Raw genomic sequence first — 20,381 nt, 5'->3', positions numbered from 1 at the left:
TTTTCTGGACTCCATTATTTGGAATAGGTATTTCTTCAGCTTCCTAAATAATTAAAACCTTTTCTTCAAATACATTAATATCCTGTTGATTCCAATAAAAAAGAGTAGAGAATAACAAGAATAACCAGATTTCATAGGAAACAAAATCGGGTAATAAAAGTTTGTCAAAACTCTTTACTCTTTCTCTGCCTATGTTCTTTGTCATTAAAAGAACTAAGGGCACACTGAAGTCCTTCCTTAATTACCTTGCCTTACAGGACTGGATTCATGGAATGTCAAACACTAACATCAGTTCGTAATGCCACAACACACTTAAAATGTGACTATTAATTCTTTATTTTAATTATGATTGCAGTATTGTTAAAAAAAAAAACTTCCCCCTTCCTCAAAAAAAAAAGAAAAGAAATTACAAACCGCAAAAGTTTTCTGTGATTGTGCCTCCCTCCTTCCCCCCCGGCAACACACACGCAAACTTTTTGGCACTATTATCTGCAAACCCCCGCTAGACTCCCGAATTCCACGCACCCCCAGCAAAGCCTCCCCTCGGCCACTTTTATCCCCGACTCGGCCCCGGGGCCCCCGCGGCCGGGCGCCCTTTCCTTCCCCGGCGGCCCAGAAGGTCTGTGGGTCCCGGGCGGGCGCGGCGGGCGGGGCGGGCCTGCTCCACTGGGGCCGGCAAGGTGGGGGGGGCGGGCAGAACCGGTCCAGTTTGCTTGAAGGTCGCCAGCTTTCCCACCATGAGTCGGCTCCAGCAAGAACACGCGTGTTGTAAAAGCTAAGCTCCGTCTGACTTGTCTTTTGGAAGCAACAAGAAAAACTTTGCAAAAACTTTGTCCCGCTTCTGCTCCCCCGACGCCTAGTTTCCTGATGGTCCGCCCCCGGGCCGAGAGAGGGACGCCCCTTCCCCGCCTCCCGTGAGGCGCGGGAGCCACCGCCCCCGGGTCGGGTCGGACTGGCGCGCGGGTGGGCCGCGGAGCTGCTCGTGGCCGCCGCCGCCGCGTAAACCGGCGACCTCCTCGGCCCCCGCCCGGGCTGCCCCGCGGCAGCATGGACTACCTGACCACCTTCACGGGCAAGAGCGGGCGCCTTCTGCGGGGCACAGCCAACCGCCTGTGGGGATTCGGGGGTGGCGGCGAAGCCCGGCAGGTGCGCTTCGAGGATTACCTGAGGGAGCCCGCCCAGGGGGACCCTGGGTGCGGGTCGCCGCCCCACCGGCCCCCGGCGCCGTCCAGCCCGGAGGGACCCGGTGAGCCCACCCTTCCTTCGCCGACTGCGCGGGCGACCCGGGCTGAGGGCTGGGCGGGGGCGGCCGTGGCGCTGCGCGGGGCTGCGTGGCCCGGCGGTGGCAGGGGAGCCTGGGCCGGGGACCGCGCGACTCGGCCGGGGGGCGGCGGGTCGGGGTGAGGAAGGAAGGACTCGCTGGGCTCTGGGGAAGGCAGACTTTCAACTGCGTGGTGGCTCTTCCTGCTCTGTTCTTCCTGCTTTTCTGCCCTAGACTCGATTTCATTTACCCCGCCAAGTATTCGAGGGTACGGTCCATTATTTGTTTCCCTCCCACGGGGAGGTGAATGCCGAACCAATTATGACGTCCGTGTTTTCAGTCTTTGAGAAATTCAGAACACCGCGCCTGCTTTGGTTTGGGTTTGGGTCAGGCTTTTTATTTCATATTTGCCAGCTGTGAGGGTTCACTTCCTAACTTAAATAAAAAGTCAAATACTACTTTGGGAAAGAAACTGCTTCACTTCCACCGGAACCTCGTTGGTTTTTGCTTTATGTACTTTGAAAGGCTGCATGTTGTCTTAAGGTGGCAGAACCTAGAAACTTTTTCTCAGTTACTGTTTTTACTGAGTGTTGTGTTAGTTTTCTTTTCACGGTGGCTTTGTAGTATTCTTTGAAATAACCATAATGGCATGATACTGATACCTTTCGGAATTTTTTAGAACGCTGCTGAGCAGGTGTTAGCATAATGCATATGTTAACTTTTCCGGTGTCCTTGGCTGCCTTTAACTTAATAGGTAGCAGGCCTCCTAGTCATATAAATTTTATTTTATTTGTATTAGCTGTTTTAGTATGTGTTTGGGGGTTATGAGAATAAATATATGAGCATTAGAGAGTTTAGAAAATGGAGATAAGCACAAAATGTATAAAATTGATCCATAACTTCATGTCCTGCCAGTCATTTTAAAACAGTAAAACAGGACATCTATTGATCTTTGTGTGTAGGTATGTAATTTAAGCTTTGAAAAAACTTGAATATTAAAATCTCATTTTAGCATGCCTCTTAATAATTTTTCCTCACTTTACATAAAATAACTTCTATCTTCAGAATTCCTGTTTATGGAATTAGGAAATGAAAAGGGTAAGGGGGTACTTTTTGTTTCTGCTCTGAAGGACATTAATGAGATGCAGAATCCTCATAAAAGTAGGATCAGGGATGAGGAATGAAACTTTAAAGTGTTTGAATCAAGGATTGTTTAAATGAGTTTTTAGTTGCCTAGTTGGAAACATTTGGTATGTGACCAGCCTCTAGATAGTTGGAGAATTCAGAAATATGTGGGGTAACTTAAATAGGAAGGAATAAAATTAATATTTTAATGAATATATCTAAACATATACATCTTTTTCATTCACTTGTAGTCCCAGCTACTTGAGAGGCTGAGGCAGGAGGATCCTTTGAGCCCAGGAGTTCAAATCCAGCCTGGGTAATGTAGTGAGACCTGTCTCTTAAACAACAAACAAACAAACAAAAAACCCGAGAAGCATGTATGGAGCACACAGCTATATCTGACACTTCCCTTCAGATTTGTAGCTTCAAAAGCTATACAAATTCCTCTTCTGTGGAAGCTGCCTTATGAATCCATTGCATATTCTTTAATATTCATGGTGCCCCTGTATCTCTGGTAGGTTAGAGAGGCCTTGTGATGTCCCAGTAAGACCAGAGTCAAGTGGGCAAGTACGTCCTAGCATTAATTCCTGAAGAATTAGGACAAGTTACTTAATCTCTTTGGGCCTATATTTTTTTGGATGTAGATGAGGTTGGATTTGATAATCTCAGAGATTCTCAATTCTAGAGCATTTTCATTTGGAGTGGAACTAGTGAAAATAATGGATGATGAAGCCCCCAAAATAGTGGTAAAAACATTGCAAATCTATGAAGTTATGATACAAAGCACTGAAGGCATTTCAAGAAATAAGTGCCCCAGCAATCATTTGATCGCCCCCTACCATTGTTAGGATAAGTACTGCTTGGTAAGTTTTCCTGACTTTTGAGAGGAAGCGTGTGGGGGGGGGTGGGAGGGGGTGCGCATGCAAAAAAAAAAAAAAGGTTCTTTATGAATTTCTAGTTGGCCTTTTTTTAAAATGTGAATCCTGTTTTTTGCAGCTGCTTATCAGATGGATTTTGGCTATAGGGTTGTTCTTTGCATTTGTGTCCTTCAGAACGAGTACCTGTCAGTCTGTTTGAAGGATTTCTTCTGCCCTTTCTGCTTGTGACTATCCTTATTTTAGTTTTTTTATAACAGCTGCTTAAGTTTCCTGCTGTCTATTATACTTTCTTCAATTCTGTAAAAAGTCCTCTGTATTCCAGCAGTATTTCTTGTACAGATACTTTCACACTTGCAGATTGACTGCATTCCAGGAAACTGTTTGTAATCTTGCCCCTCACCATATCATGTTCAGTAATGATGTTGATAAAATAGTTTTACCATTGGCAGGTTAAGGACAGACCAGATAAAACTTCTGTCAAATGTTTCTGATTGTACTCCTCCCATAAACAAACCACTTACTGGACTGTTAGTGTTTCTCCTACCTTTACTCTTTTCCAAGGTGGCTGCTTTTGCTCTTACCAGCTTTTGGTGTTTGCTGGCTCCAACATTATAGCCCTCTCAGGAAAACCATAACTGAGATTTAGAATATTAAGGACTGTATCAGACCATTGATCTAGTTAATAACAATTACAATGGAAACATCTTAGGATACAATGCTTGTTCTTGCTTAAAAGGTACATCATTGATTTGATTAAAACATTTTTTTTTTTTTGCATTTTAAGTTTAGCTCTTGTGTGGGTGCATGACCATAACCCATATTGTATAGCTTGAAAAATATTCACTTTACTATATTATATAGTAATTAATAAATATAGATATTTATCAGATTCTCAACTTACTGTAATATAAGCATGGAATAGTTTTTATCATAAACTGTCCTGTTATGTCAACCTTATTTTCCCATTAGGCGACAGTATCCTTTAAACACAGCTCTCAATTTCTTTTAGCAATTAAAACAGCATCTGTCAGTTACTTAAGACTCAGTCCTTCCATTTTAAAATTTCAATCTCATATTTAATTTAAAGCTCCACCTATCTCCCTACCCCTAGTTCCCATTCCAGATTAGGTTTGGAGTAGAGGAGAGGTGTGGTCTGGCTTTTCACAAATTCCCTCCTACCACTTCCTGATACATAACTCCTTTGACATTGGGCTGTGAAAAAAGATAGAAGCAGGGGTCCACTTTTCCATCCTAGTCTTCATACTTTGCTCATGGTGAGAGGATGATAATGGTGGATAGCAGTAGTGGAAGTAGTGATGGAACCAGTTCTGCTAAAATAGCTACTGCTATATAGAAGTGCTGACCTTAGTAGCCAGTAGTTCTTTCAAGTTTGAATGTGCACCATTATTAGCCTCTTTTAATACCAGCCATACACCTTAGTTGCAAATTGTAGAACTGGGTACCTAAAACCATTCTGCTTCATAGCATATATATTAGTGTTTGTGTTTGTGTGTGTGTGTGTGTGTGTATAAATACAGTTTATGAAAAATGAAATAAAGTGGGAACATTATCACCTGAATTATTTTATATTTCAAGGAAAAACTATTAGTAATAATATTTCTTAAATTCAATGGTTGTCCCTGATACTTCCATTTTATAATTTTGAATTTTAAATATTAAGGTTTCTTTTTACCTGGGTATCTTTGCCTGTCTTTCCAGCTTGCTAAAATATTCATTGAATTATTTAATAATTGTGACTGTGAGGGCATACAGAGCTGAATCATTAATAAAAGGTTCACATAGCCTTCAAGGAGCTTATATTCTAGGACCAAAAACAAGAAATTGTATTTTCTTGACTTGAGGTTTTGAATCACAAGCTCATTAAAACAAATTCTGGGACAGAATATCACTTTAGGGTTATACTGGCAAAATCCTATCTGATGAATGTATATACCTGAAGGAGAAGAATTCAGAAGCCTGAGATTGATATTCTTGTTACTGGTTCACATTTTCTTTTTAAAAATAGAGTCTCGCTGTGTTTCCTAGGTTGACCTCAAACTCCTGGGCTCAAAGTGGTCTTCCTGCCTCAGCCTCTTGAGTAGCTAGGCTACCATGTGCCACCATGCCTGACTCACTGGTTCACTTTTACTGTTTAATTTTTAAAAATTTTTTTGTAGAGATGGGTCTTGCTGTATTGCCAAGGCTTATCTGGAACTCCTGGCCTCAAGAGATCCTCCCGCCTCAGCCTCCCAAAGTGTTGGAATTACAGGCGTGAGCCACCACACCCTTCCAAAGAGCGTATATACTTTTGATAATCATGGAAAATAAGCAAACCAAGACATGGAATAATAACATCCAACACTTACATAGTGCTTGCTGTGTCTTAAGTACTAGTTAACCTTCAGGAAGAAGTCTATGAGGTAATCAGTATTAGCATTTTCATTACGTACGAAGATGCTGAGGTCCATAAAGGATCCTGTCTAGTTGTCAAAATAGGCTTTGAACAAGACATTTATAACTGTGATGGGTGTTATGGTCTGGAAAGTAAACTATGTTATGGGAGTGTATAACAGGTATTTTAACCTAATCTGGGTGTCAAAAAAATCACATTTTCCTTGGACTAGGGTAATGGCTGTTTCAGTAAGTGAGATGATGATAATGATGACAATTTTAATAGTAATAATATCAGTAGTGATACTGCTTGATTATCCCTTCTGAAAATCCAAACTCTGTAATGCTCCAAAATCCAAAACTTTTTGAGGGCTGACGTGCTGCTCAAAGGAAATGCTCAGATTTGGGCTTTTTGAATTTGGGATGCCCAACAGGTAATGCACATATTCCAAAATCCAACAACATCTGAAATCCTAAACACTCTGTTTCTAAGCATTTTGGATAAGGGATACTCAACCTGTAACAAGAATAATAGCTATCATGGGGCAGGTACTGAGCTATAAATAAAATTAAATAAAATACTGTTTTATTTAATTCAATAACCCTATGATATAGCTACTATTATTCCATTTTCATTATGAGGAATCTGGTACAAAGAAAGAAATGAGAAATGCAGAAATCATGTGGGTGTTAATCTCAGTATTTCCAAGAGTTAAAGCCCTGTGAGTTAGAGAAAAAAATGTGAGAAGGAGGGAGAATTCTATCACGTAAGGTATTAAAGTTAAATTAGGGTTATAAAGGATAGGATGGATTGTCATTGAAGATTCTTTAGAGTTAGATGGTAAAATGACAGAGCTGAAAGTATAAAATCCAATGACGGTGTGAGAAAAGTTAGATGTATTTTAGGTTGGAAATTGCTGGTTCAGATTATCTGAAGAGTTAAATAATGAATTATTTTGAACCCAGGAAAGATCAAGTGCCCCTAATGGAGCTGTAGTACCAACTGGCATAGTAACTGTTTAAAACAACAGGAAAACAAACAAACAAAAAAACCCTCAGTGTTGCTTGGAAGATAACCCTAGATGGCTGTAGTCTTAGTCTCTTTCATAAAGAAGGGTAGGAGGGAGAAGATAATCTCTGCTTGATAAACTACCTCATTCTGCTCTGATGGTAACCCCAACTAGTTTGAGTTCATAATAATGTTTACTTAGTTCAGTGGTTCTCAGGCACAAGGGAGATTTGCCTGTTTTAAAATGGCTGCTCATCTCACAGGATAGCTGACATGAAGTCGTTTGTATTATCTGTGTTCTAGGACAAGACTCTAAGTATTTGAGGTTACAATAAGGCCATGATTTTCAAATTTTAGCATGCAACAAATCATGAACTGAAAGGCTCATTAAAAAACCATTTTTGGACCTCTTCCCCAGAGTTTCTGATTCTGTGTATCTAGGTTGGGCCTGAGAATTTGCATCTTTTAAGTTCTCAAGTAAGGCTGTTGCCGCTGGTCTGGGAACCACACTTTCCCTTGTGGTTAGAAGTAAATATAGAAATGATGAAATTTATTAAATGCTTACATTAAATGCTTAATACTTAATATTTCATATTAAGTTTAGGAATAATCAATATATTTGTTCGTTAAAGTATTTGTTGTATTTTAGAGAATTAGGCCTATAAAATGCATACAAATTAGCCTTGTGAGTGTAATTTAAAATGCATACTTGTGTAATTGTTTTTTGACTTGGATTTTAAGTTGAAAGGCTCTAGAATTTGGCTATGTTTAGAAGCTATTAGAATGTTTAAGAAAACTTAACATTTATATTTAAAACCTTATTGTAATTTATTAGATTTAAGTTCTTAGAAAAGTTTACTTATTAGAGGCAATTAAGAGTGCTTAAAATGGAATGTAACAAATTTATAAATGTGGTTTAGTACAGTAAGTCCCCACTTGACATTATCCATAGATTTTTGGGAACTGCAGCTTTAAGCAAAATGATGTATAATGAAAGCAGTTTTACCATACGCTAACTGATATAAACAAGAGTTAAGTTCAGTTCCTACCTCAGATTTCTGGTCACAAGAACATCACCAAATATCTAAATAAAGACCCAAGACACTTCTAATATTAAACATTGAAATAAACATGTACTATCATACATTGAAGAAAGATTAATAAAAACAAGTAAGGTAATTATTTACCCAATTATTCCAGTTCAGGGTCGTGGGCGGCCAGAGCTTACTATGGCAGCTCATGACACAGGGCGGGAACCAGCCCAGGAAAAGATACCATTCCATCACAGGGTGCACTCACACCTTCACACTCACTCAGACTGAGACAATTTAGACACTCCAGTTAGCCTAAGGGGCACATCTTGGAATGTGGGAGGAAACCAGAGTACCCACAGAAAACCTATGCTGACATGAGGAGAATTTGTAAACTCCACACAGTGGCCTTGGCTGGGAATCAATTTTTGTTTTCCGTGAACGTTATAATGAAATGTCGAACAAAACAACATTATTTGAGGACCTGTTGTGTATATAAGAGAATTTAATTATGTAAGTTTATAAATAGGATTATTTAAGGATATTTAATTTTTTAGTTTGAATTGATCAGTTATCAAAAGCACCTTAGAAAGTATGTTAAAATTTACTAGATTAATAAATAAAATGTACTTTATAGTTGATGGTGTAAGAAAAACTAGGCTTTTATATTTTTAACACATTGACTGCCAAACTAGAAAAAAATTATTTTTACTTGGGGCCACAGTGTTTTATTAGGAAAGTAGAATAAAAACTTTGAAAACAAAATGATCCTCTCTAATTTAATGAAAAATTTGTTATTTTTTATTGTTTTCTGTGCATGAGTTATAAGCAACTTGAAAAATAGTCCATGCAGCTCCCAAGGTAGACACCTGTCAGTTACATATGCTTCATGAGGCCCCGGGATCAAAACTAGTGTGAGTTAAATACAACTTGCATGGCAGTTAATGTATTAATTTCAATGAATCAAACATTAAAAAATAAAATAACTACAGATAGTTTTTTTCTGTGTTTAAAGGTCCCTTTCTTTTATGGCCACAAGCACACTAATATTAAGAGACTTACTAAATTTTGTTCAATGGGTGATACTAGTACAAAAAAAAACATGTTTTAAGGTCAAATACATGGGTTAAAGAAAGGCCAAAAATTTGGTTTTGTTTTCTGGCAGTCAATAAAAAGAGAGAAATGTGGTTAGATATAAATCACAGTGTCCCTAAAATAAAGGTAAACTTGTTTCATAGGTGGCAGAAAGAAGAAACACAACTATTCCTCATAGTGAGGATATAGAGAAAAAAATTCTTGTGGAATTCTATAGTATAGTAACACTAACAAAAAATCCTCACCATCTTTATAGTAAGTACAGGTTCCAGTTTCAAAAATCTTATTTTTTAAAACACCATTCTTTAATGTAGTTCAATGGTATAACTCTGAAATTCAAATTAGTAAAAATAGCTATGTACAGGGCAAAGCAATTAATTCAGTTATCTGATGGTCTGTTTCAGATGATAAACTGTAGATTTTATAGTCAAGACTCTAGATTTCAGATTTTCTAGAGCACTACTATTAAATAGAATTGTCGTGATAATGAAAATATTCTGTATCTGTGATGACCAGGATGGTAGCCATTAGGCAAATGTGGCTGTTGAGCACTTGAATTTTGGCTAATGCAAAGAACTGAACTGAGGAATTTGGATTCTGGATTCTGTATCTGTACTGTTCAATATGATAGCAACTAGTGTTAAAGGAAAAATTATTCAATGATACTTTTTAAAGCACGGTAAGACTACTTTAATTCAGGACCATTGCAATAGGTATAAGGACTATGACAAAGAGATTTTGCAGTGAGGGAGAGAGATTGGGATGAACTCCAAATGCAGCACAGGGAAGTTGGAATCTATAGCCAAGGAGCAGAGTTGGAGTAGGTGGATGGAAAATTACTAAGAGGTAACATCAGGAATAAGGGGGATTCTGGCTAAACCTACTTACCAGGATTTTTGCTGAAGACAGGCCAAGGTAATCACACTTTACCTGGGGGACAGTGGAGGATGAGACACCTGATCAGATGTAGAAGGTGATGAGATATCCAGGGTGCAGGGTACCTGCTGAACAGACTTTGCAGGATTCTTGCTAAAACTAGATATTAGAAGGAAGTACACGGGTAGACCTAGGAGATGGTTCAACAGCCTGACTAAAGTTTGGGCAAACAAAAAACTTTGCGACTAGGTTCATGTGGCTATTTTAAATTAATTAAGTAAAATTAAAAATTCAATTTTCAGTCTCAATAGCTACATTTCAAGTATTCATGATGGTAGCCACATGGTCAGTGGCTACCATGTTATACAAGGCAGATTTAAAACATTACTCTCATGGCAGACAGTTTTTTTGAACAGCGTTGTTCTAGAGCAATGAGTCCTAAGGTTGGCTATGCGTTAGAATTCCCTAGATAGCTTTAAAAATTTTTTATGTCAAGATCTAATCATAATTAAAGATTTGATCATAAAATCTCTAATATCCCAACTTGTTTTAGTTTCTCAGGTGATTCTAAATCAGGGTTAAAAACTATGGATTTAAGATGTGAAAGACTGCATCTTTCTATTTTCTTTAATTATGTTTCTCTCAAGCAAATTACTGAGTCTCAAGTTTTTATTTTTGTTTCTTTTTCCTTCACAAGTACTTGGGGCTTATATTTGTTTTATGATGTAGGTTAGGAAAAGAGATGCATGTTTAAGTTGTATGACAACCTCTGGATAGTATTGAGACCTTAGGAGAGTTGAGGTGACTGACAGTGAGAAGTTCCTGGAAGGAAGGCATGTTTATATGCTACGAGAGGGAGATGTGGAATGACTGTACAGCAAGGTCCTTGTGGAATAAATATTCTAACCTACTGGACATTACAATTATCCTTTTTTATATTACGATTAATAACCATTAATACTTTAGTATTATGGTATATTTGCTTCTAGTCTTTTATTTTTAAAAAATCAATTTTTTTATAAAACTGATGCATACTAACTATAAAGAAGTCATACATTGTAAATATTAAACTTTGAAAGTCCCCTCAAATTCAATGGCTCAGGGATATCTTTAATGTTAGGGTAGGCATTACTGCCAAGATCTCTTCTATGTGTATATACCTATAGAAGTTGGATGGATGGTTAGAAGGAGGGAATGACAGAATAGAAGATAGCAACTCTTCAGCACAAGAAATTAATTTCTAAGCAGTGTGTCTCAAAAAGATTCTAAAAAACTTTAACAGGTTGGTGTTATTGTTAGTATAGTCATGCTTCAATTTTAGGTGGGATATATTTAACCATGCTTTGATATGACATTAGCAATTTCACTTCCCATTTTTCTTCTCACATCCTGATATTTACTGATTATATTATTTTTGCATTTTCTATGTTTTTAATATTCAGTTTTTCAACCACATTTTTATAAATTATTGTTCAGTATTCCCTGCTAGTCCTTTTGTAGTATCCTCTTCACTTTCGTAGTCTTTGATACAGTTGGAATAATTTCAGTCTTGTGGCATTGAATAATGTTTCCGTAGAGAAACCTTATGCAAGCCAGGCTGTTTTCCTTTTCCCCTAATAGGTGATTTCCTTCTTATGCATGATTGGTTGAATAATTCTTTTTTTTAATCTACCAAGCACAATAATTTAACCAGGAGCAGAATGGGAATAGGCAGATTTGTGTGCCCAAATGTATATTTGTGTGGGATAATCCATCAGGAATTACATCTTCCCTCTAGGGTCCGTGTTGTTGGAGCAGCCACTATATGGAACATCTCTGATCTTGAGATAGAAAAGAGAGTTACGAAGTATAATGTTGGCTTTAAACACTTCTACTTGGAAGACACATATCACTTCTATTCATGTTTCGTTGGACAAAGCCAGCCATGTCTGTGACATCAATGGGATAGTGAAGTGAATTTTACATTCCTAGACAGGGAGGAATACAGGATACTTAGTAACAGTAATATAATCTATCACAATGACTAATTTAGAAAACATTTAATTAGTTTGACAGAGATTTGAAAACTGCTGGTGTTAACTGTCAGAAGTAGGGAGTTACATAGGGAAGCCTGTTTCTTCTGTCAGATACTCAGTCTGCAAGTTTGATCCCTTTAAAAGCTCTATTTATAATGTTTCTCAAGTTTATTGTGCATGCAAATCAATTGTGAATCAGTAGGCCTGGAGTGAAGCCTGAGATCTTGCATTCACAACAAGCTCCTAGGTAGTGCAGTGCTGCTTGTCCATGGAACATAGTTTTAAGTAGCAAGCTCTATTGTACTTTAATAGTCATGGACCTTTTCATTTAGAAGAAGACCACAAAAAGTCCTTGGGTGCATATTAACATTTAAGCTCTAGGTGGACAAAAGGACACTAAAGGGGAACATTAACGAGTAGGAGACCAAGAAGAGTGTGAGATGTTTCCAGATAAAGGGAAAGAGGAGCATGCAGAAGGAATTAGTTGAGTGTTTCACAGAGGTCAAATAAAATAAAATTAGAAAAGCCCATCAAATATGCTACTTAGTTTATTTGTTTCAGGGAAGGTATAGTGAACTTGGGAATGAAGATATTACAGTGCATTTTGGAATCAGTAGGAGGTGATGGAGTAAAGACAGTGAAAACAGATTTTTACTTCCAAAAGTTCAATTGTGAAAAAAAGCAGAAAGACAGGGTAGTAACTAGAGGAGGATGGATACAGAGTTGAGGGACAATTGAGGGGTTTTGTTTTACTTTTGTTTTTATTTTGATTATAGATAAGGGGCCAATAGTGAGTGAATTTTCCTTTACTACCTCACTGTAAGGGAAATCAGTTAATTAGAAAAGCCATAATGAGCATGTCTCTTTTTTAGTTTAGAAGATGCTTTTAAAATGTTTGAAATTTTTAAATCTATATTATTGTGTTTGAAATTACTGATTCCCACCTCAGTATTTTTAAATCATCAAGCTTTTTATCAGTTGCTACTACCAAAATTATAATATTCAGTTATAATAGACATGTTTTATTACATTAAAACTGGATTCTAGTATTTTTATGGTTGATTTCTAGGCTTGCTTTCTTCCTCCAGTATGCCTTTCCATTCTGTTACCAAAATGATCTTTTTAAATGTTGGATACTGCTGTGTTAATTCTCTGCTTGAAAGTTTTTCAGGACTTCTGAGTTTGGTAATAGATAATTCAGACTAATCTGAGAGCAATTTTAAAAGCTGGACAAAAACACAGCAAAATAAATTGTATTGTAATGAGAGTATCAGAAAGCTAACTGGTATGACTGAGATAGGATCTCACTGAGGATAGAGGCCCATGGAGGAGAGTCCAAATTTGAGATTGCTTTTTTCCTGGGGGAAGTGTTAATTCTAGAAATAGCAACTGAGAAACAAAATGGTGATTTTTATAACCTATAGGTATAAGGGGACAGGGTCAGAGTGCAAGGCCTACCACATGGGAGGGGTGGCCCTAGTGAACTCTTTTCACTTTGTGCTCCAAAATGCTGTAACTTAGGTAGAAAGATAAACCACAGTAGCTAGATCATCCTAGGAAGATAGTTCAACTTTAAATCATCAAAATTTCTGTAACTTGATTAACAAGATCTGGTATTGCTACTGTCCTCAAGCACTTGATAGAAGCAAACATTAATCCTCTCTGGAAAAATTTACCTTTCTACATATCAAATTTTCTACAGACAGTTTTACAAATTTGGTATCCAGTACACAAAATATAATTAGGCACATGACAAGACAAGATATGAGAAACAACGTAGAATAGCAACAGACCTACTGGAACTCTAGATAATTGTAATTATCAGATTTTAAATAGCTATGTTGAGAATTTTGAGCTAATTGAGAGTTTTTTGGAAAGATACAAAACTATAAAGAAGAAAAATGAATATATATATATACACACACATGATGGAGTCTTACTCTGTGGCCCAGGCTGGAATGCAGTGGCATGATCATAGCTCACTGTAACCTCTAACTCCTAGGCTCAAGCAATCCTCCTGCCTCAGGTTCCTGAGTAGCTGGAACTATAGGCACCTACCACTGGTTCCAGCAAATTTTTTTATTTTTTGTAGAGAAATGGTCTTGCTATGTTGCCCGTGCTGGCCTCGGGCACTTCTTCCGTGTTAGCCATCTAAAGTGCTGGGATTATAGGCATGAGCCACTGCACCCAGCCTAAAATGGATATTCTAGAACTGAAAAATATAATCCCTTAGATTAGGACCTTTGTGGATGGATGGATTTAAGCGAAACTAGACTCCACGGAAGAAAGATTTAGTGAACTGAAAGATGTCAGAGGAAAATATCCTGAATAAACAGAGGGACAAAGGAATGGAAAATATAGAAGAGGTAAGCTCAATACAAGAAACAATGAGAAGTTCTAATGTATGTATATTTGAGTTCCTGAAGGAGGAAAGAGAGAGAATTACTGAAAACTTTAAAACTGAAGAAAGACTTTAATTCAGAGTCAAGCCTCCCTGTGACCCCCTAGTGGAAACCACACCAAAGACAAAACAATCTTAAAAGCAATCAGAAGAAATAGTCCTATTACCTTTGATGATGTGACATTAGGATTGTCATTGATTTCGCAACAGAAACAGTGGAAACTAAAAAGCTGGGAATTTATATCTTTAAAGTGTTAAAGAAAAATAACCTGCCAACCTAGAATTCTATGACCTATGAGATTGCCCAGAGATGCAGTTAAAATGGTAATTATGAGGGCAAAATGAAATGAATTTGACTATCTAAAAAAATAATAATGTCTTATAATGTTTATGCACATATATGTAATTAAAATAGAAAACAATTGCATATGTCCTACCAGTGGCACACACAGTGTTTAGCATCCTTGAATGTCTCAGAAGAGAATAAAAATACCAGTTAATATATGAGTGTGGTAAGTCAGTAATTTTAGGCTGTAATCTCTGGGATGACCACTAAAAGAATTGTTAAAGAATGTATAACTTCCAAATTAATGGGATGCAAACAAAATTAACAAATAATACCCAATCCAAAGAAGGCCAGAAAGGAGAGAAGAAGACTGATAGAACAGGCAAATGGAAAATAGAACAAATAGTCAGATAAAAGAGACACATCAAAAGCATGAGGATATAGAAAGGTTGAGAGTAGAAAGAAAAAGCAAACACTAGTGAAAAGAAAGTTGATATATTAATATTAGGGAAAGTGTACTTTAAGGCAGAAAGTATTCTGAGAAAAGGTTCATTTACCAGGAACATGTAACTCAATTTATGTTAGGTTCAGTTTGTATGAACTGAGTAACATGGTCTTAACAAATGGAAAGCAGAGACCTGCAAGGAACCAAATCGTAGTGGGAGATTGTAACAACCTCTGTCAGTAATTTATGGAATGAACAGACAAAAGCAAATCAATACAGATATACATGATTTAAACAACACAATCAGCAAACTTGACCTCTTGGATATGCATACAGAAATACAAAACACTGCACCCTACTGTGCAGAATATACATTCTTGTCAAGCACATATGGAGCATTTACTAAATTTACACATGATCATAAAACAGGTTTAAACAAATTTGAAAAAGGTTTGAGCTCCTTTGGAGTATTTTCTTTTACCACAGTGCAATTAAGCAAGAAATCAGTAACAAAAAGGTAAATTTAAAAAATTGTCATTTGTTGGCCTATAAGGCAGTATTCTCTAATAAGCACATGGATAAAAGAAGTTAAAATAGAAGTCAGAATATGTTTGGGGCTGAATTAACATACCATATCAAAACTTGTAGGATTCAGCTTAGATGGAAATTATTGTTTGATATCACATACTAAGTTTCTGCTTCTGGAGAAAAATCTAACTTTCTTGTTCTTTCTACTATACCAAGATGATTGTATCTCAGGGAAATCTTCATTTCTCTATCAAATATTTATTGAGCACCTACTCTAGGCCACGTATAATACTACATGCTGGATATATGGTAGGATTTCTCAGCCTTGGCAGTATTGACATTTTGGGGCAGTTAACTTGTTGTAGAGGACCGTCCTATGCATTGTAGGATGTTTAGCAGCATCCATGGCTTCTACCCACTATATATACCAATAACACACCCCCTGTTTTGATAACCAAAAATGTCTCTAGGCATTGCGGGATAGCCTCCAGAGGCTACAAAAATTGTCTCTGGTTGAGAACCACTGATATGTAGTGGTAACTAACTAATATGGCCTCTGCCCTTATAAAGCTATTATTCTAGTGAATGGTTATAAATAAAGTAGTTATGAGTACCAGTTTTATAATTGAATATATATTTTCAACTGGCCAAGTTTGAATTCCATCACTGTTATTTTCTTAATTGTATGATTGCTATTAAATTTCTCTATGCCTCAGTTTCTTCACTTGTTAAATGGAGATAATAATGATACCTTCCTTATAAGGCAAAAATCTTAATTAGATAAGAGAATATATGTGAAGTACTTAGAACAGTGCTTGGCATATACTAGACACTTGATAAATGTTAACTACTATTTTTTATTATGAAATGAACCACAAATAAATATGTATTTCTAAACTGCATTTTGTGAGGAAGAATAGGGTTCTTCCTCTTTGTATTCCTAAGCCAGATTCATGTTTCCTGGCAGCTGTCTTTAAAGGTTATTATGAAGTTACCCAGTAAGCGACTGGACTAAAGATTGTGATTACTTTCAATTCTCACATATAGTGATTATTTGGTTGTATTTTCATATTGATAGAAGAAAATGAACAGTTTACTTCCTTGTATTCTGTCTGGCTTTTATATCTATGAAAAAATGTTTTAATACCTTATTAAAATTCAGAAATAATTTTATAGCAGATAAGTGTAAAATATTTTATAATTTTAAATTTTAAAGTGAATATTTTCAGTTTGTTTTTCAAACTTTAAACTCTTAAAAGTTGGCATATTAGTTTTCTTGTCCTGAATTCTATTCTGTGGCGAGCTCTTGAAAATAATAGAGCAATTACAGCCTTCCTTGTGATTAAATGTTTAATGAACTCTTGGGATATTATGAAACAGATAGAAAAACTATTAGTCAAAGTAAATGTAGACTGACAGACATTCCTAGTATCAGTTAAGGAGGAGTATATTATTAGTTAAAAGTAATCTGTAATTGTATTTTGCATTGTTTATTTTAAATTGTAAAATGAGGAAGTGTTTTGGGCTCCCTGTGCTATTTATGAAATATCAGAAATAAATTATTTAAAACTTATTTTAATCTTAAAATAGCTTCAGTGTTTTATTTTCTCATTAGAGAAGCAACTTTAAATATAAACTATTCAATGTAGAAAAATTTGAGTATTCTGATGAGCAAAAGTAATATTCTTTGTAAGAATTTTAACATACTGCATTCCTACAGAAATGTAGAATAATATCTGCCTCCTAAAGCCAAACAGTATGTGGTCAAACTTTTGAATTTTTACCAATCTGATAGATGAGAAGTGATATCTCAGTATAGTTTAAATTTGCATTTCTTCGATTAAGAGTGAGATTTACCATCTTTTTATACGTTTAAGGGCCATTTTTACATCCAATTGTGAATTTTCTGGTCATATCTTTTGCCCATGTATTCATCTGAGTTTTTCTTTTTTCTCCTCAGTTTTTAAGAGGTCCTTAAATATTTAGGATACAAAAGTAGGATGTATAGTGCATGTACACACTTATTCCTAAAGTTATAAGGATGAACCATAATTCTTTGTTTACTTTTCTTTATGGAAAATTGATGACAGTTCATAAGAATTGTGGTAGTTCTAGGTACAGTTCATGTTGTTGCTTCAGAACATTACTTCATTTAAATTAGATGCTTCCATGTGTCATGCCCTTTATTAGGCACTGAGGAGGCATTGTGGAACACAACATGCTATGTTTTGGAGGTTACAGTTTAGTGGAAAAGATTAAAAAATAACACAGATATTAACTTAAAACTGTGTCAGATGCTACTGAAGGAGACATAAAGATGTTATGTGATTAATAACAGACACTTGGGTTAACCTGGGTGATATGGAAAGTTTTAGGGCAGCTTTTTTGAGCATTGCAGAGCTGACTGGCTTTTTTTAGATTTGATGTTATTATTATTAATACCTCATTAGAACCACTCACTGAACAACTGAGCTAATTAGGTACATATAAACAAACTCTCGTGGTAAAAATGTCAGTTAAGTTTAAATAGAGGGAGAACAATGAAATATAATAGATGTTTTCTAGATTATTTGTATACTAGTTTTTCTTTGAAAATATATTTTTTTAATCTTGGAAAATTTTAAGCATAAATATAGCTACGTTTACTATCTTAGGGTTTTTAAATTAGCTTTTTAGGGATTTTCATTTTAATAATTTTTAAATGTTTACATAGGAGTGGTATTTTATCAGTTCACTGCAATTGTTACATGTAGTATAAATAAGGTTAACACTAATGCAAAATTTAAATGGAAATAGGTACCTTAATTTTAATGATAATGAAATGTTGAAGTGAAATGTCTTGATAGCAATTTAAATATAATTGGCACTTAATCTGAAAGTAAATGTTCAAAAGTATGTTTGCATATGAAAGCATATTTTAATTTACCTCATGGTATGTAAATAAAAAAGTTAATTCCATAGAGAAGACTTTAATTATGACTTGTGGAAGTAAAGAAATTTTCTCATATGAAAACTAATGTTACATATTTCAGATTTGGTTTAGTAATAGTAACATATATCTTGAAATATATATTTTAAAGATCTATATATATGTCTTCAAAAATATTATAATTGGGTTAAATATGTTGAAAGAAATGGTCCATAATTTACTTTTTAATAACTTCCTTTCTGTTGACAGTTACTTATGTTTTAAATTGACTTCCAGTTGTTATAGTTGTTTGTCCTGGTCAGTTCCTAAAGCAAGCAGAGAGGAAGTACAATTCCTTTTTTTGACAGTTGATTGTTTTTTTTAGAGCAGAGAATCCCAGGGAGTAATTTGTATTACTAGTGAATTAGACATCTGCCCAATAAGCTTTATTCAGCAGTCCTTGACATTACACTGAAAGGAAAATGAATTTTAATAGGAGTTTTGCCTCTTTTTTTTTTTTAGACACTGGCCAAAAGAAGACCCTAGACAAGAAAGATGGGAGACGAATGTCTTTTCAGAAACCTAAGGGGACTATTGAGTATACCGTAAGTTACTTGCTTTTGAAAAAGCAATTTATCTTTGCAATAGTCTTAAGGCATTCTCTGTTTGTACTGTAAATGAGGCAAAGATTGTTAATTGCCTTATTTTAAAAATCTGTATTTCACTTTGGGTAACTGTTTTATTATTAATAATACTTAAGTTCTTAATTGTATTTCAGGATTTTTTTTACTTTAAATCTAATCAACTGCAGGAGTATTATTTTTTTTTTGGCATGCATTTTCTTGTCCCATTAATCCTAGCCCTGTTGGCAGTACTATAAGATGTCACTTGGGCATCGTAACTTCCTTGCTTTATAACTATTTGGTGTTTTTGGTACTTTTATCATCCCATTTATTAGTATCATTGTGAGGATAAATTGTGTGATTATGGATATGACTGTACTTTGTAAACTTATAGATGTTGCTGCAAAATAACATGTTTGCAGAAACCTTTTGTGTATATCATCACCTAATTTACGGAGTTAGTGTATATTGTATACACCTTGTATTTGTACAGACATTTTATAAATGGGGACATTTGCATAGAAGGAAGGAGGCAGAACTAGATTATTAAGCCAAGTATTTGGCGTTAATTTGATTTTACAAAACCATGAAAGAAAATATGTATTTTTTTTTTTTTTGAGACAGAGTGGCACTTTGTTGCCCTGGCTAGAGTGAGTGCCGTGGCATCAGCCTAGCTCACAGCAACCTCAAACTCCTGGGCTTAAGCGATCCTACTGCCTCAGCTTCCCGAGTAGCTGGGACTACAGGCATGCGCCACCGTGCCCAGCTAATTTTTTCTATATATATTTTAGTTGGCCAGCTAATTTGTTTCTATTTTTAGTAGAGACAGGGTCTCGCTCTTGCTCAGGCTGGTCTCGAACTCCTGACCTCGAGCGATCCACCCGCCTCGGCCTCCCAGAGTGCTAGGATTACAGGCGTGAGCCACTGCGCCCGGCCAAAAATATGTATATTTTTTTACACACACACAATGCCTATCTGCTTTTTTTGACTTTTAAAGTCTTTTGTAACTATTTCTAAATGCTTTTTTAACCCCATCCTTTATAGAGATTTAACTCACCTTCCTAAAAATCTGTGCTTCATGAGTCCACTCTGGATGGTTTAGGAGGAAAGGCAATATCCCACAAATGTGTTTTATACTTTTCTGTCCCTTAACCATGTCAGTTCTATTCTCTTCACTTTGAAAGTTCTTTTTTCTCTACTTCTCAAATTCCTACCCCTTATTCAAGACTCAGATTTAAATCATTTCTCTTCTATAACATTTTTTCTGGACAATTCAGAGCATGTAGTGCTTTATCCATTCTGAAAACTTCTATTGCATTTGTTTCATTTTAAATTGCTCTTCATGTTTTATATAACTTATTCATTCTGTCTATCTTATTTTCCAACTAGATTGTAAATCCCTTGTGCACTAAAGGGATTGCACTTAGTTGTATTCAGAGCTTTCTTAATGCCTATGTAATAAGGACTCCAAAGAAATATATTGACTGATCAAAAGACTTTTTTAAGGAC

At 36.1% G+C, this 20,381-nt stretch overlaps 1 protein-coding gene across 7 annotated transcripts in view; it reads left to right on the top strand.

Moving 5' to 3' along the window:
- OXR1 (oxidation resistance 1) overlaps positions 1-20,381 on the top strand; it is a 157,704-nt gene that overhangs the window by 74,320 nt on the left and 63,003 nt on the right. For 3 of the 7 annotated variants that reach the window (XM_045560918.1, XM_045560920.1, XM_045560916.1), the window contains one exon: positions 18,772-18,854. In XM_045560918.1, the coding sequence (XP_045416874.1) occupies positions 18,816-18,854 (39 nt within the window). In that variant the 5' untranslated portion in view covers positions 18,772-18,815. Of the gene's footprint in view, positions 1-867; positions 1,247-5,596; positions 5,685-18,771; positions 18,855-20,381 lie in introns of those variants that run through there. The other 4 variants (XM_045560915.1, XM_045560914.1, XM_045560917.1 and 1 more) reach the window with 3 other exon arrangements.

This window comes from Lemur catta, chromosome 9, assembly GCF_020740605.2.
Source record: "Lemur catta isolate mLemCat1 chromosome 9, mLemCat1.pri, whole genome shotgun sequence".
In the NCBI taxonomy this organism is placed as follows: Eukaryota; Metazoa; Chordata; class Mammalia; order Primates; family Lemuridae; genus Lemur; species Lemur catta.
This window is presented reverse-complemented; position numbering and strand designations above follow the sequence as displayed.